This window comes from Mus caroli, unplaced genomic scaffold (genome assembly GCF_978045245.1).
Source record: "Mus caroli unplaced genomic scaffold, Mus_caroli_1 scaffold_4, whole genome shotgun sequence".
Lineage (NCBI taxonomy): Eukaryota > Metazoa > Chordata > Mammalia > Rodentia > Muridae > Mus > Mus caroli.
In genome coordinates, this window is record NW_028227259.1 from 21,432,286 (window position 1) to 21,449,951 (window position 17,666).

The 17,666-nt window shown below is 41.0% G+C and overlaps 1 protein-coding gene across 3 annotated transcripts in view; it reads left to right on the forward strand.

Annotated features, from left to right (window-relative positions):
- Positions 1–17,666, forward strand: part of Lhfpl3 (LHFPL tetraspan subfamily member 3) — a 549,054-nt gene that overhangs the window by 477,995 nt on the left and 53,393 nt on the right. Inside the window, exon 3 of one of the 3 annotated variants that reach the window (XM_029476925.2) lies at positions 16,706–16,733. The exons of 1 other annotated variant lie outside the window; for it this stretch is intronic. In XM_029476925.2, the coding sequence (XP_029332785.1) occupies positions 16,706–16,722 (17 nt within the window). In that variant the 3' untranslated portion in view covers positions 16,723–16,733. Of the gene's footprint in view, positions 1–16,705; positions 16,754–17,666 lie in introns of all 3 variants that reach the window. One more of the 3 variants, XM_021162985.3, reaches the window with a different exon arrangement.

The window sequence follows — 17,666 nt, forward strand, 5'->3', positions numbered from 1 at the left end:
ATTTGGTGACAAAGTCACCTCAAAGAAGAAAGAGGTAGAAGGGAGCCTTTCGATGATAAAATGTGTTGAGCATTATATTCAATGCATTTATTGCATTCAATGATACAATGTGTTCTTTTAAACAGAAGGTGGGGGTGGGTTGTGTGAGACTGGTGACTGCCTCCTCTCAGTAGATCATTTCTCATGCTGTCTCAGAGCAATACTATTGGAAGTGTTTGTCACCAATGCAGAGCTGTTGGCAAATCGAGATTCATGATGTTGGTACATTAAAAAATTTTAGACATAGCCTTGGTTCAAGTGGGTGGCTGATGCAGGACATGCCAATTTAATATAATATGTTTATCAGGTATTAGTAGAATTCATAAAATTCATCTCAGCCTTACCCTAAGCTTGTTCTGCAAGGCAATTTCTCTATGAGAGGTTTCCCTAAGGCCTTGAGTCTCTTGTTCTCTGACCACCAGTAGCTATTATCAGTTGTATCAACCCAAAATGTCCATAATCATTGCCCAGTGTCCTCCTAAAATTTTTCCTGGCTGATAACCAGGAAGAAGTCCTCTTTTTTTTTTTCAAGGAAGGGATCACTCTTTCTAACACACTTGGAGAAACCTGTGCATTGGCCACACACCTGACAGCACACCTGTAATACCCCAAAACCAGGTAGACCACATCAGCCTGAAGAAATTCCAGATGGGCCGATGCTCCAAAATAATTATTGTCTTCAGCGAAGGGTTAAGGCAAGGAGGACAGACAGGCAGAGGGCAATCACTGTGAAGGTGGTGTTAAAGGCAGGATAATGATATAGGCTTACACCTATGCCTGGATTTCTTTTCATTATTTGCTATCCCTTTGGCTGTCTTGGAGTGAAATGGAGTCCTGAGCCCAGAAAACAATGGCCTACATGAGTAAGTCATGCTAAACATGTCCAGCAATATCCCATAGTAGTATGTGATACACAGAGGCATAAGGTGTGTGCCAAAGCATTCTGTGGGACATAGTAAGTCCCTGAACAATGTGAAGAAGGTTACCAGTGATACCCAAGCTTGATAGTAATTCCAGACAAAGAAGAAATAGTTCACTCTACGTTTTTCCTATTGTCAGAATGTTCAATGCTATAGGTAGGTTCAATGCTATAGGTATCTTGTGCATGGAGGGTTTGCAGCCCCAGGGTCTGGGTCCAGATCTGCCCTCAGTTTCTCTACATCACTTACTTGCTCTAGATCTCAGCCCTTCCATCTCTACAATGAGAAGGCTAGGCAGGTGGCCGCTAAGGCCTTTCCAGCAGACCTATGACTCTGAACATCATGGTTGACTTCAGATGATTGCATTTTGTGGAATAAGTGGTGTGAGGTTCCCTCAATTCTAAGCCTCATTTCCCATCCTATGATGTATTTAAGCCCCAAATGTCTTATGTAAAATTATATCTCCAAGTTTGTAAGAGCTTTGGCTTAAATAGACATTCTGCCATAAAGATCACTACAAATTTATAAAGCAAAACTCAAAACATTAAAGAGCCCATAAATGCTTTAAAATTAATTTGTTCTTGAATGTGTCTGTGAATGAATGGGTTTGACATAAGCTTTTCAATTTTTTGCTCCATTTCAAAGAGCACACAAGTACAACCTATAAATCAACCTACATGGTTGTTGGTGTGGCCACTGAAAAGAAAAGGCAGGATGGAAGAGAGAAGGAGAGGCAATGAACTGGTCACACAAGATTTAGGAGCTTGAAGAACCTGGTGCCCTAACTCATGACTTGTCTCATCTTCTTTGAATTATTCTAGCTTTGTGACTCAGATGACATGTAGTTTATTCACTTCTAGCAGACATATATCTATCTGAGAGAAGAAGGAAAATGAGGGAGACAGGCAGACAGATAGATAGATACACACACAGATGGATGAACAGACAGACAGACAGACAGACAGACACAAAGAGACTTACCACTGTAAGGACCTGGGGATGTAGTCAAAAGGATACAAATAATGTCTTAACTTCTCTACTGAAGATTGCTTTGCGTAGCCAGCAACAGTGAGTCAACAGACGGAAGCATGTTGGACAGCAAGAGTGTTTGCAAAGAACTGATAGAGTTTGCCATCACACATTAGCTGCCCTTAAAAAGGGAAGTGGATGGAAAGATCTTGGACTTGATATGAATGACCCAGTATCAAACTTCCCATGTGCCATTTGTTGTTCAAGCAAATGGTCCTAAAAAACAAACTGGAGTAGCCATTCTAATATGGAATAAAACCAACTTTCAACCAAAAGTTTTCAAAAAGGATAAGGAAGGATACCTCATACTCATCAAAGGAAAAATTACCAAAAAGAACTCTCAATTCTGAACATTTATGCTCCAAATACAAGGGCACCCACATTCATGAAAGAAACTCTACTAAAGCTCAAAGCATACATTGCACCTCACACATTAATAGTGGGAGACTTCAACACCCCACCTTCATCTATGGACAGATCATGGAAACAGAAACTAAACAGAGACACATTGAAACTAACAAAAGTCATGGACCAAATGGATTTAACAGATATCTATAGAACATTCTACCCTAAAACAAAAGAATATACCTTCTACTTGCAAACTTTATATGCCCCAATATAGGGGAATGCCAGGGCCAAAAGAATGGGAATGGGTGGGTAGGGAAGTGGGGGGCGCTATGGGGGACTTTTGGGATAGCATTGGAAATGTAATTGAGGAAAATATGTAATAAAAATATTAAAAATCAAAAAAAAAAAAAAGAATATACCTTCTTCCCAGCACCTCATGGTCCCTTCTCCAAAACTGACCGTATAATCAGTCACAAAACAGGCCTCAACAGATACAGGAAGTCTGAAATAATCCCATGCATACTATCAGAGCACCTCTTACTAAAGCTGGTCTTCTGTAGCAACAAAAACAAAAGAAAGCCCACATACACATGAAAGCTGAATAACACCCTACCCAATGATAATTTGGTAAAGGAAGAAATAAAGAAATTAAGCACTTTTTCAAATTTAATGAAAAAGAGGGTACAACATATCCAAACTTATGGGACACAATGAAAGCAGTGCTAAGAGGAAAACTCAGCTCTGAGTGCCTCCAAAAAGAAACTGGAGAGAGCTTACACTAGCAGCTTAACAGCACACCTGAAAGCTCGAGAACGAAAAGAAGCAAATACACCCAAAAGGAGTAGATGGCAGGAAATTATCAAACTCAGATCTGAAATCAACCAAGTAGAAACAAAAAGAACTATACAAAGAATAAATCAAACCAGGAGCTGGTTCATTGAGAAAATCAGCAAGATAGCTAAACCCTTAGCCAGACTAATGAGAGGGCACAGAGACAGTACCCAAATTAACAAAATCAGAAGTGAAAAGGGAGGTTTAACAACATAAACTGAGGAAATTAAAAAAAAAATCATCAGATCCTACTACAAAAGCCTATATTCAACAACACTAGTAAGTCTGGATGAAATGGACAATTTTCTAGACAGATACCAAAAACCAAAGTTAAAATGGGGTCAGATAAACCATCAAAACAGTCCCATAACCCCTAAAGAAATAGAAGCAATCACTAAAAGTTTCCTAACCAATAAAAGCCCAGGACCAGATCGGTTTAGTGAAGAATTCTATCAGACTTTCAAAGAAGACCTAATACCAATACTCTTCAAATTATTCCACAAAATAGGAACAGAAGGAACACTGCCCAATTCACTGTATGAAGCCACAGTTACACTGCATATTCTCCCTTGGAGATTGAATGGTTTCTGTCTAATCAGCAACTTGTCACAATTTTCTTTAATAGAGGACTTCATAAGAGATTTTTCTTTCTACTTCCATCATGTTTAATGTTCCAAATAGATTTTAAAAACTGGTTGAGTGAATATTACTTTTAGCTTCAGAAGATATCATCTATATTTAAGAGGTATTTAACTATTATAAATTATTTTGATAACTTTAAAAGTGCCAATACTGAGTTGTATATTTTAAAATAAATCTTATTAGTTTAATAAAAAAAGAAAATTTTTAAAAAGGAGCAACTACAAAAGGCCAAATTTTGGTGCCAAGGACATACTGAGACTTAATTTATAGAATTTGAATAAATACATTGAAGAAGATGGAAACCAGATAGTGGAGATAACTCAGCAAGCTGTCTGGACTCTGAATTACAGTAGACCCAGCCTCCAACTCCTTCTGAACCACTCTACCTGTCTTTATTATGACTCCCAGCCTCTGCTGACAATAGCATCCTTCCATAGCACCATTCACTCCATGGAATTACTTATTTATGACTGTTAGACATCACTGGGGTCTGGCTGTACAGGGGGGACCAAGATAGCAAGTCCAATTGCCAAATAAGAAACAAATCCTTGTAGAAGTATAAACAGAGTGAAACCTTAGGGCCAAAGGTAGGCTCACAGACCTCCACCACATCAATCAATCCACATGTACATGATCCATTCAGCAGGCCCTGCCTGGCCCAGCATGCAGAGAGGACAGCTTAATCCCGACAAAAAAATCGTATAGAACATACCTAAGGGATTCCTGTATCAGAGCTCTAGTGCTGGAAACTATGTTCATCTCCACTGATGTTTTCAAGTCACAGGATGCCCCTGTAGCTTTGGAAAGATAGAGATAGATACCTTTTCATTTGATGCCAGTAGGAGATACTTATAGCCTAATTTGTATCCTTACATACTCATTAAACATTTAGGATTTGCATTTACTTTCAGCCATTTAACCCACCTTATATCTTTACTATCACAACTCTCATTATGATTTTATATAGCAGTTAGCACTGTAGTCTCTGGAGCCAGATAACCTAGGTTCAAAGCCTGGCTCTTCAATTTACCATCCATATGTACTTGGGCACTTAGCTATTTAGACTTCAGCTTACTGATTCTCACTAGCAGGAATGAGAATTGAGCCTGCCTAGCTCCTTGATATGAGCTGGCACATGGTAACAACTACTCATTAAGTGTTATCTAATTTACTCACATTTTCTGTGTTCTGTATCTGTAAATGGATTTCTCCCTGCTGCCCCACACACCGCTTTAGGCAGCATCTAGAGCTTGAGAGTCCATAGACAAGAAGAGCACCAACAAGAAAGTAAGCATAGGACCACCTATGATCCTGAACTGGTATGCCACATTCACTCATGAGTTCATTCATTCAGGTCAATTCAGTAAATACTAAACACCTACTATGTGCTATAGATGGTTCTAGAAAATGAGGAAAAAGTAGTGAACCAAATAAACAAAAGTCTTGTTTCACTGAGGTCTGTTGTCTAATGAGGGAGGCAGACAATAAAAACATTTCAGGGAGGCTTGGGAGATGGTTCAGTAGTTAAGAATACTGGCTGTTCTCCCAGAGGGTCCTGGTTCAATTCCCACAACTCACTTGACAGCTCACAATTTTTTGTCACTCCAGTTCTGGAGGATCTGATATTCTCACACAGACATACATGCAGGTAACACACCAAAGCACATAAAATAAAAATGAAATAAAATAAAATAAAATAAAGCCAGGCAGTGGTGGAACATGCCTATATTCCCAGCCCTTGGGAGGCAGAGGCAGGTGGATCTCTGAGTTCAAGGCTAGCCTGGTATATAGAGTAAATTCTAGGATAACCAGGGCTACACAGAACCCAGTTGTGGGGGTGGGGGAAATAGTTACGAGGCAAGAACATTTCATAGAATAAAAGGTTCTGTGCAAAGATTTTAAAGCAGGTGACATGCTAAACAGCAGCCAAGTAACTGCCCTGGGTATGTTCAGAGAAGATCTTTGAGGTGGCCTCCTTCATCTGATATGTCGAGAAACTGCTTGACAACATCAGATGGAAGGAATTCCAAGAAGAGGGAAGAGCAAGTGCAGCAACCAATGGCAGGTCAATCAACGATAGATAAAGAGGAGGAATGTCAAAGGGCAGCTTGACTGAAGATGGTGGTGTGTAGGAGGGAGAGGATTATGGAATGCAGCCAGGAGCTAGATGGAGCAAGATACTTTGATACCACATCTCAAAGGATAGCAAAGATAAATTAAAATTGTACTAATTCTAATATTTGGGTTCTGAAAATATATTTAGAAATAACCCCACAGTTCTATAATAGTAAGTAAACAAGCATTGCTCCCAATATTTCTCAGTGATGAAGATTTCTTTTCTGAGAGAATGTTCACTGTGCAGTTAATGAACACTCAGTGTGTAATCAGGCTCTGATCTCAGCTCTTCAAAGAGTTGGTTGTGTTTAAGGTTTGGGAATGTACTTCAGCTCTACCAGTCTCCTCCTCTCTGCAAGAAAGAACTTAGATAGTATCTTGGATCACTCTCAACCATCACTCTGATTTCTTGGTAGTCCATGTTTGTAGGATGCCAGGGCTAGACAGGACCATCTGGTCTACCCCAGAGCTGATCAAACCACACAGGAATCAATGTACACCTTTGGTTTCCTATAGCACCACCTTATTGCTAGTCAAATAAGTCCTTGTTGCAGTGAGGAGTCTGGGTTATTTTTTATGTTGGGAATCAAATCCAGGTTCTCATGGCTGCTAAGTAAGTGAGATACACTCTAGTCGCAAAATCTCTATAGTTATTCTCTAGTCACCAGAATTGACTGTATTTTACTATGCATTTTGTATCATTTAATCCTCATAATATTTATTTTCCAATTTAATACAAGAAACTGAACCTTACAACTAATAAATAATTTGGCAGAGGACACACAGAGAAAAATACCAAACTTAAACTTAGACTGACTACAAAGCCCAGGTAAGATTTTAGCGGTCACATTCTAAAACATGTATCACAGTGTTTGACATTGTTTGAAACTAAGCAAGTGATATTTTTTTGACACAGTGTCTCACTATGTCATGCTGGCTCACCTAGAATTCACTATATAGACCAGGTTAGCCTTGAAGTCACAGAAATTCACCTTCCCAAGTGCTGAGGTTAAAGGTATATACCACCATGCCTAGCTTTGTGAGTAATATTTTTTGATATACAAAATCTTACTATATAGCCCAGGTTAGTCTTAAGTTCATGGTCCTCCTGCTTCTACATAAGTAATTTTTGAACAAATGAATGCTTGCTCCTAACTTGCCTACAGTGTTTACCACACTGCTTTGGGGAAACTATGTAGTCTTACAAACTAGAAGTCTTGCCCACTCTAACAACATAATGTGGAATGGCTCTTAAAACCAATCCAAGAAATCAAGGCTTAACCTATATAAGGTCTTAAGTACTTAACCTACATAGCCCTTGTCTTTCTGTACTTAGTCACCTTTAAGTTCTTAGCTGAAGGAGGAGAGTTGATACATAGACTCCACAAAAGGAGTCTTTTCAATCTACATAAAAGTCTCTCATGCCACACCTTCCTTCCCCAAGGAACCAAATCTAGGGTGGGAAGGATATCTAGTTTGGCAAAGTTCCCACATATCCCAACCACATACACACCTCTATTGAAAACACCTCCACTTTAGTGCATATCAGTTTTACCTCTTTATTTAAATAAAGGCTGATCTCCTGGGCTCTCAATTGAGGAATAAGGCTCCATAGGGCTGATTCAGCCATAAGGATACCCAGAATCCTAAGCATGGCTCTTGAAATAATCACCATCTGCACTTTATAGATTGATTAGTTGTGCCCAAAACAGACTGGGATATTCTTATTTCATTGCTCCTTTGTCAGAACTCGATTTATAAGAATGGTGTTCAGTTCACACTCTGATTTTATTAAGGTGCAATCATTGTTGGAGCAGTGTTGCCCTGCAGGTGATGAAGAAAGTCTTCTATATCTAGTCTGCCTAATAGCATGCCCGAGTCACATGGGATCCTTGAGAAAATATCATGTGTCTAGAGAAACTTAGGAACTGAAATTCAAACACACACATGTGGCTAATGCCTATACCATTGGAAAGCACACATACACAGAAACACCCTTTCATGCATATAGTCCATTATCTTTTTTTTTTTAATTACTCTTTTAAACAGCCAAGAAGAAATTCTAACACACTTGTAGTTCCACCAGGTTGGTGAATTCTGAAAGCAGAAAAGGATTCTGACCTGGGAGTAGATGAAAGCCTTGAGGCAGGCAAGGGATCTTCCCTCCGGGAGCTCCCTGGCAAGTTCCTAGTAAGCTGTGGGACAGAGAGAGACTGTCAAGGAGAAAGAAATATCCCCTCAGAGAAAAGTCTAAATGTGTTTTTAGCCACCTGTCACCCCAGAGAGAGGACAGGGTTAAACTGGTGATACTGTGAAACAGGGACATTAACTAACCTCCGAGCCTGGTGAGATGTTTCAGGTGCATTTTAAGTGACAGAATTTCATTCCCAAAACCCAGAGGGTGGTTCATGTCACCTATATGGTAGACTCAATGCCCAGATTCTTGCATTTTACAAGCTAGTATTTTCATTAAAAACATGACTCCATAAAAGCAGACTTACACTGAATTTTTATTGTCAGTTAAATGTTATCAGAATTACAAAGTAACCCAAGATTTGGAGTGAGGTGGTGGCTGCAGATACAAGCCAACACAATGGCTCAGCATATAAAGGGACTTGCTACCAAACCTCACAACCTGACTTCCATCCCAAAGAGAGAAACAACTCCTGCAAGCTGTGCTCTGATCCTGACACACATGTGTCATGGCACAGGCACCGACAAACACACTCACACATAGTCAGACAGACAGACAGACAGATGAATGTAATTTTCGTCTTCTTTATTTAAAAAGATTTCATACACTATATTTTGATCGTGTTTTTTCCCTAAACTTTTTCTAGATTTACTTTATGTTTACGAGTATGTTGCCTGTGTACCACATGTATGCCTGATGCCTGCAGAGGTCAGAGAAGGTGTCAAACCCCCTGGAAGTGGAGTTTCAGATGTTTATGAGCCACCTTATGGGTGCTAAGAGTCAAACCCAGGTCCTCTGGAAGAGCAACAAGTGCTCTCGACCATTGTATTATCTACCCATAAATGTCAATGTTTAGCAGAAGCCTTTAAATACACAGGAAATAGGCTCCATTCTAAAAAATGTGAGCTAAGCAAATCCATCCCATATAAGAGAGGCATCAGCTAACAGGGTGGAAAGCAGCAGGCTAAGGTCAGAGAAGACAACAGAAATACATTACAGCAAAGCCAGTGTTCCTGGATTTTATTTCAAAGATGTACTCTGGAGGAATCTTGGCTCAATAAGAATGTGGGGGTTTTTTTGTTTTCTTTTGGTTTGGTTTGGTTTGGTTTTGGTTTTGGTTTTTTTTGTTTTGTTTTGTTTTGTTGTTTACTTTACCAACTATAAGAATAAAATGTAAGGTTTTTTTTTTTTTTTTTTTTTTACCCAATGAAAATTCTCAGTTGAAAGCCATATAGAGAATAAGACTTCAGAGTTCTAAAGTAAATGCTTTTCAAATACAAGTTGAAAAAACTTGTCAGAGGACTGACTGTAAAGGAGTCTGTATCTTGTTTGAATTGCAAGTGTGGTGATCGCATTAGAGGCAATACCATGCCTTTTACTTTATTTTATTGGAGGGGTTGTTTTCTAACTTTGCTCTTAGATTCCTTACAGTAATTAGACCTCTGTAATCTCAGAGGATAAGCTGTGTGCTTCACTCATACCACACAAGTTGAAAAGCCTTAGTGTAAATATCTCGAACCCTCCCAAAATCTGACACTTTTGAGCATTGACTTGTGAAAAGTGGAAAATTCCAGACCTGACCTCAAGAGATGAGTCACAATCCAAACAGGCAAACTATAACTGTTGTGCCAAATTACCTCCAGTTATATGTACATAAAAAAAAAGAAATGAATTTTGTATTTAGAATTAGATTCTATGTCCCAAGAGATCTCATTATGTACATGGAAATGTTTCAAAATACAAAAATAGTAGTACCAGGGGGCTGGAGAAATGGCTCAGCAGTTAAGAGCACTGACTGCTCTTCCAGAGGTCTGTAGTTCAATTCCCAGCAACCACATGGTGATTCACAACCATCTGTAATGAGATCTGGTGCCCCCCCTTCTGGTGTGTCTGAAGACAGCTACAGTATACTCATATATATACATAATAATTCTTAATTTAAAAAAAATACTAGTCCCAAGTGTTTCTGATATGAATATTCAACCCAGTTACCGGTATGCATCATTGATTTAAATGCTCTTCTACTGAAATATGGGAAACATCGTGACAGGGAATCTTAGGTCCTAAGGTAAGAAGTCTACCACTGCCTCATTCCCAGAAGGGTGTGTCTATGCAGAACTTCTGTTTCCCACTCTATAAAATGAAGTGAGCAGTCTGTATAATTGATCACCAAGGTCTTGTCAAACTGTAGGTGGGTCTCTTTGATTCCAACTCTGAATTATAACACCTCCCTGTATTTCTTCCCTGAGGGACCACTCAACCGAAAATATGTTTCACAAGGACTTTATTTCATGTCTGTTCCTATCATGGCTCCCTTCCACGTATGAACACTGAAGACTGGGGGCAAGGCATTTGAAAGAAGAAAAAAAATCATTCAACAGCCAGCTTTCCACCTATTATCTACTACCACCTGGGAAGTGGAAAATTAAACCATAGAACCCGAACTCCCAGAGCATACAAATACAAAAAAATAAAAAATAAAATGCTCAGAGAGAGATTTAGGTAGTTTTTCTAAAGTTTCAAATACATGGAGTGGCTGTTCACTCAAGCAGATGACAAATCAACGGAAACACAACAACTGTCTTTTAAATGTCTTGGGTGCTATAACTGATGCCATTTAATAAATAGGATTTCAGCCTGTTAATTGATCCACAACAGTAAGGGTAGTTATCGTGTTTAGTGAATCATGTAAATAGCTAAAAGGTCTACCTCTCAAATAATAAAAAAAACTATTTGGTGAACTATGGAAAGACACACAAAAGCTATGCACCATTGTCTTTGTCTTAACTGGAATGTCTTTGGGTTCATAAATGTCCATCTTTGACCTTATCCAATTATAGAAATAAAAGATATCTTTTCCAGAGAGAATTCTCTGAGGTCGCTAGTCTGAGGAATCACTTTCCAGGCACAGAGGGGGATAGAAGAAGTTTATTCTGAGACCTGACCAGGTTTTCTTGTTATTATCTGACAGGTAGGGCTGTTTGCTATTCAAAGGATTCATTAAACACAATAATTACCCTTTCTGTTGTGGATCAATTAACAGCCTGAAATCCTATTTATTAAATGGTATCATTTATAGTACCCAAGACATTTAAAAGACATGTTTTTAGACTTTAGGCCATACCTAAAGCAGAACCTTCCTCAGTGTCCCTCAGTACATATTCAGCAGAAGCTGGATTCTAGTCAACTTGCTTTCCTACCTCAGGAGCATGTGGAAGACATTGCATCCATCCTTGCACCTCTCCTTGTGAATGAGACCAACAATGGCAGTGACCAATGTCTTTTTTCCCCCTTTAAAGTAATAGTGGGGATCAAATCCAGAACCTTCCATATGCTTTCTAAGCACTGAGCTACATCCCCAGTCCTCTCTGAGGTATAAAATATATTGCATATTATGCATGTGTGCTGATGTACTAAGCTCCTGGAGGTCTTCTTTTCCACACAGATCTTCCTGTTTGCAAATGGTTCATGGTTATTTCTTCTCTGCCTCTTCCGTGACTCTCATTAAACACTACCTCGGTGTACTTTCCAGCTGCCTCTTCCTATTAGTGCTAACATCAAAGAGAAAGGATATTTAATAATCCATGCAACAACCAACTTGATGTCCTATTATAATTCAAAAAGTAGGAAATAGGGTGTCTCACAGTCCTGGATAAGAATTACACTTTTTTTTTTATGAGATTCTCATGTTCCTTCTCTTTGCTACCATTAGATCACCGGAAGAGAGTCTCACCATTCCTGACAGCAGAGCACACAGGAGTGGACATAAGAAAGGACAGGGAGGGCTTCATCTATGATCCAGAACAGGCAGAGGAACTGCCCCCATCTGCCCTTCCAGCATTTATCCTGCCCTTTTCTCATCTCCCCGTGCTCCTTCCTTCTGCACCTCATCTTTCCTATGCTGTACCTTTACAGAGGGCTAACAGTGATTCTTTACTGTTCCCTCTAGATACCAACCAGCAGTTCTCTCCGATTAGTCTGCACAGACACACAGACACATACATAGACACACAAACACACACAAATACACATACATACACAGAGAGAGACACACAGACACATACATAAACACACACAGACACACACACACAGACACACATACATAGACACACAAACACACACAGATACACATACATACACAAAGAGAAAGAGACACACATACATAAACACACACAGACAGACACACACACACAGACACACATACATAGACACACAAACACACACAGATACACATACATACACAGAGAGAGAGACACACACACATACATAAACACACACAGACAGACAGACACACACAGAGAGAGACAGACAGACAGACAGACACACACACACACACACCTTGAAAGGTACTAAGTCACCACGAGGCTGAAGAGATCCCTCAGAGGTTAAGAGCAATTGCTGCTCTTGCAAAGGATCTAAGTTCAGTTTCTAACATCCATGGCAGATGCTAACTGTCCTCCACTCCAGTTCTTGTTGTGGTTAGCCTTGGGGCTAATTATATTTGATGTTAATTCCATTCTCCTGTGAGTGGCTGTGAACAAGGAATGAGTCAGCACTCAGGTGATTTCCTGTAAACCTGTTTCCCACCTTAATTTGTAAAATAAATGAGAGCTGATGATTGGGCAGATAAAAGGGAAGGTGGAGTGGAAGGTGAGGAGAAGGAAGAGGGGGAGAGGATGCAGAAGAGGAGGAAGAAGAAGAAAAGCAGAGCAGAAGCACATGGCCTGGAGAAACCACAAGTTCTAAGGGGTCTCATAAGCTGAGGAAGATGGTAGTGTAGCGGTAGATCTGCCCAATCTAGGTGCACAACATGTGTATTCATATGAATTGAGTCGTGTTTTCATTGCCGGGGCTTATTTGGGATGGAGAGTTACAGCAACAAGCTCTGGAGTGTCTGATGCCCTCTTCTGGCTCCACCAACATGAGGCACACATGTGGTGCATGCATTTATATACATATGTAGGAAAAACGTGTACACATAAAATAAAATAAATAAATAAATCTTTAAAATAATAAGGTCAGTCATTGCAGTGAAGTCACCGTAGGACACAGGCTGTCATCCAGGCATCAGCTTCTCCTCTAATGGTGGAGGCTGTTCTATCCTTCCCTCCATAGAAAACTAGCCTGTGCCTGCTGCTGTATCTTCTTTTCCTATTGTTATAATAATCGCATGTAAAAATACCCCAATTAAGTCAGTTTAAGGGAGAAAGGAATTATTTCAGGTGATTCCAGGTTAAGATCCATCATAGAGGGGAAGTCACATCAGCAGGAGTGTGAGAGCTGTTCACACTATGTCGATCAGAAACTGGCAGTAATCAATGCACGCATGCTTCTGCTCAGCTCCCTTCTTCATCTATTCAGTCCAGCATCCCAGTAAGAAAGCAGTGCCACCCACAGTGTCTGAGTCTTCACACCTCAGTCAATGAAATCTAGACAGTTTCCCAAGAGGCCCATCTCCCAAGGGATTCTGGGTTCTGTGACGTTCAGTTGATACCTGGGGAGGCCTCTGAACTAGCCTTGGGGATGGATTGCAACCCAGAACAGAATTCAAAAGTGACTACCATTGAACTCTACTAAAATACACCCTGTGCTCGATAATGATGCCCAGAGAGATGTCTTCACTGCATCTAGGGATCTCCAAAAGTGCCCCTGTGAGCCAAGGAGCTCACTGACAGTGCCCCCCCCCCAGAACATGTGGCTTCTTCATACCATCCACAAATCTCTTCTGCCAAAATATCAGCCTTCTGCAACTGATGTGGACTCAGGAAGTCAGTGCAGGATGAAAACTTCACAGCACAATGAAGGCTTTCTTCTAATGATTCCCTTTGAAATCGCCTATTTCCCGTCCCAACTGTAATTTGGACTAATTGCTTAATAATTCTGTTTAAATGTCACTATTTCTGCAAACATCAATTCATCAGACCTGCTCTTTTAGGTTGAAAAAAAATCCCTTTGCTTCTTCGAACATTCTGTCTCTTCTTCCCATTGACACCACTGCCTGAGCGACATTCTAATGGCACAAATAGAATCTCTTCAAAAGAGCGTTGAGCAGATCAAGGTGTCTCTGTGTTCTGCAGTCTGAAACAGTTCCTGTGATTGAAAAGATCTAAGGCTGTGGTTTTTAAAGCCAGCTTCCATGTCATATACATGGAGCTGTGATCAGAGCCATCCTAGCTCCTCCCACAGCAAGAGGCCTGCTGTACTTGACATAGTGAGAGGCTGCATGAGAAATCAGAGCTTGGACTCAGAAGCCCACGGTTGCCTAGCAGTTCCTTGACTGTGGAATTTAACTCCAGGTTATACTAAATATTAAAAGAAAACCTTATTAATCCCTGATCAAAGCAGTGGTCTTCTCAGGGTACCACAATATAGCCACAGACCCTGTACGGTGGAAGACTGTGCCTTGCTTAAAGCTAAGAAAGACAGCCATGTCTATTTCAGGGAGCAAGCTTACTTCCTGCAACACTGCTTGTGCCTCACCTGTTCTGACAAAGGGAAGGTATCAGGGCTACTCAACATATCCTAACATGTTCTCCACTACTAAACATGTCCTAACATGCTCCCCATTACTAACATGTCCTAACATGCTCCCCATTACTAACATGTCCTAACATGTTCTCCATTACTAACATGTCCTAACATGTTCCCTGTTACTAACATGTCCTAGCATGTTCTCCATTACTCTTCCCTTCCATAGTCCACCATCTGAAAGTTTATAGTTACTTTTCATTTAGTGTGAAGGATGGTTCTCGTGCCCAACTTTAGAAGATCAAGTCTCCTCATCTGAATGCTCATATACCAAAAGTGAGCCAGCACTTGAACTCTGTGCCTTCTGTCACATTGAAAAGGTTAAAGGACCGGCCTAGATCTCTGTCTAAAACTTCCTCAGACCAGGGCTATTGAGAATAGCAATAAAAGAATCAAGAAGAGAACCAAGAGTCAATGGAAAACCAGGGGGTTGAGAGTCTATAAACCCAGAGTCATTGAAGAAGGACTGGCATACCCTAGAATACAGGGAACAGACAACTCTTCCCTTGGAGATCCATGCTATGACCGTCTGTGGGGGGATGGGGAGGCCTAGCTCCTTAGGCATGTACATGGATGACTGCACCACTGGGAGGTAGAGAGAGTGGCACTCGTTTAGAAAGTAAAGAACTAATTGTATGCCATTACTGCCTAGCTAGCACTTGTTCTGTGAGTTATGGGAGTCTATATCTGGATCCCCAGATAGATGGAAAATGACAAACCAAAGAACAATTCCACTAAGTTCAGCTTGGTGGACCAGTTTGTTTGACTTTGGGTTACCTACAAAGCAGGTCCTCAAAACCCACCAATTTTCCCTCCCCACCCCACCCCACCCCCGGCCCCCAGTGTATCCTTGAGAGAAGGCTCTCTAGAGTGAGGGCCTGGTGATTCCTCCCTTTCTCCCATGAGGGAATGTTAGTGGACCCAGTCTTTTATGAGGGTAATCCCGGCTGCTCTGATTTCAACAGAGCAATACCATGTTCAGAGGACAAAATTCCACATTGTGACCACAGAGGGTGGTCAATGGGGGCACATGCCATCAAGGTCATCCGGGACCATTTTTTGCTTGAAAGTTTCCTTTAGATTAAGATGTCACCTCCCTCTCAGAGTCCCATTTTTTCTCTTTGAACCACAAAGTCCTGCCAAGTGAGGTCAATGCTGGCCAGATGGCTCTGGGAAAGAGTACAGAAGAAGCCTGCCCTCCTGTAAGACTGGACCAGCCTGAGGTACTCACTGCCGTGCCGGTCTCTTCACTGCACCTTTTGGCAGTTGTCTAAGAGACACAGGACTCAAGCAAACGAAACTACACAGAATGTGGTCTCATCTCTGTAGAGCACAGAGCCCAAGGATACTGATAGAGTTTGAGTTGCTGGGGGTCAACCAAGCTTTGGGCTAATTGATCTATGTGTAAACAATTGACTTATATTCTTTATCATTCTTCAAATCCCATTCTGGATTGCTTTAGGGATAATCTAGAGTTTGAAACGAAGTCCTCGAAAGACTCTAACAGGACACAGCTATTTCTCAACCCCCATGCCTTTCTTACTTTGTCCGCTCCTGAGTTAGTTTTCTTACAGAACAACTAAAATTCTCCAAGTCTTTGGATTTCAGTGATTTTTTTTTCCTCTAGTCTCAGCTGTGTTCCTTAGGGAAGACAAAGACACCACTAACATTGATGTCATTGTTTTGAACACTTGGAGAATGTTGGGTACTGACTAGGACTGCCCTGAGTGCTTTCTCTGTGCCGCTCAGTAGCATCCTCACCACGTGCTCATGAGGTAAGTGCTACTGTGAGACCCATTTGCAGATAAGAAAACAAAGGTACAAAAAGACAAGATAATTGTCCATCGGGGTCAAATAGCTAGCAAGTTGCAGGGTCAAGGAATGAGCCCAGCCAGCCTGGTTCTCGGGACTGAGCCTTCGCTGGCTACAAAGCTCTCAAACGGGTGTCCCTGCACAGCGTGAATGGAATTCTGCCTTTAGTCTCTGAGGCAGTAGCGCTGAGCTGTTTAGTGATTTACTTTACCTTTAACTATTCTGTTTTTCCCTCCCACACTCTCAGATGATGGAAATGCTTAAAGCAAACTAAGGTAGTATGAGACCTCACCATGTAAGTGTGAGCATGACTGCTTGTGGGTACAGCTCTATTGTGTGTGCTTCGGGCCGTCCACTCCCGCATGTTTGCTCTGCTGTTCTCTGGTTCCCGCTTCCAGCGCTTGGCACTTGGGCCGCATGAACTGTCTTTTTAAGTCATAGATTCTGTCTTTGTTCCTGACTTAATACCTGTGCTTTACCTACACACAAAGTCCGGCACAGGGTAAGAACCAGAGAACACACAACTGTCTGCCTGGTATCTTCTCAGCGACCTGGGAGTTCTGGAGAATGCAATGAGTTATTATTTCCAGGCAATAAGCTCGGGGGTTGTCAGCTTTCAGAATGCCAGGCACTTGCTGACGCCAAACTGCAACTGACCACTCCAAGGTGGAGAACTACAAAGGCTGTTCTACTCAGGCCAAGACCTTCACCCAGTACCAGACACGTTCGGTGTTCTCTGGGGCTGGGGCTCTTAAATGGACTCCTGTCCTGTCATTCTCCATAGGTCTTGATCACACCAGGTAACAGGAGCTATGGACAGGGATGAGAGGGGTTTTTTTTGTTGTTGTTTATTTACTTTCTCCTCTCTGTGCATACGTATATGATGGACAAACATACATATGTGGAGAATAAAACCGTATGAAAGAGAAAGAACAACGAGCTTTAAGCTAGATATGAGCTGAAGCAGGCACACACACACACACACTATTCCTTTTGGTGTTCCTTGATTCTATACAAATCATATTTTCACTCTGAGGCTATTTAATATAGGGCAAATTGAATTTCCAGAATAAGAAATTTGATGGGAGGAGATATGTGTGCCTGACAAGAGTGTATCTGGGACATTTAAAATACAGTTTGGGAGTTGGAGATACAGTCCTGTGATAAAGAGCTTCCTGGCATGAATAAGCCCAAGCTCAATTTCCAGG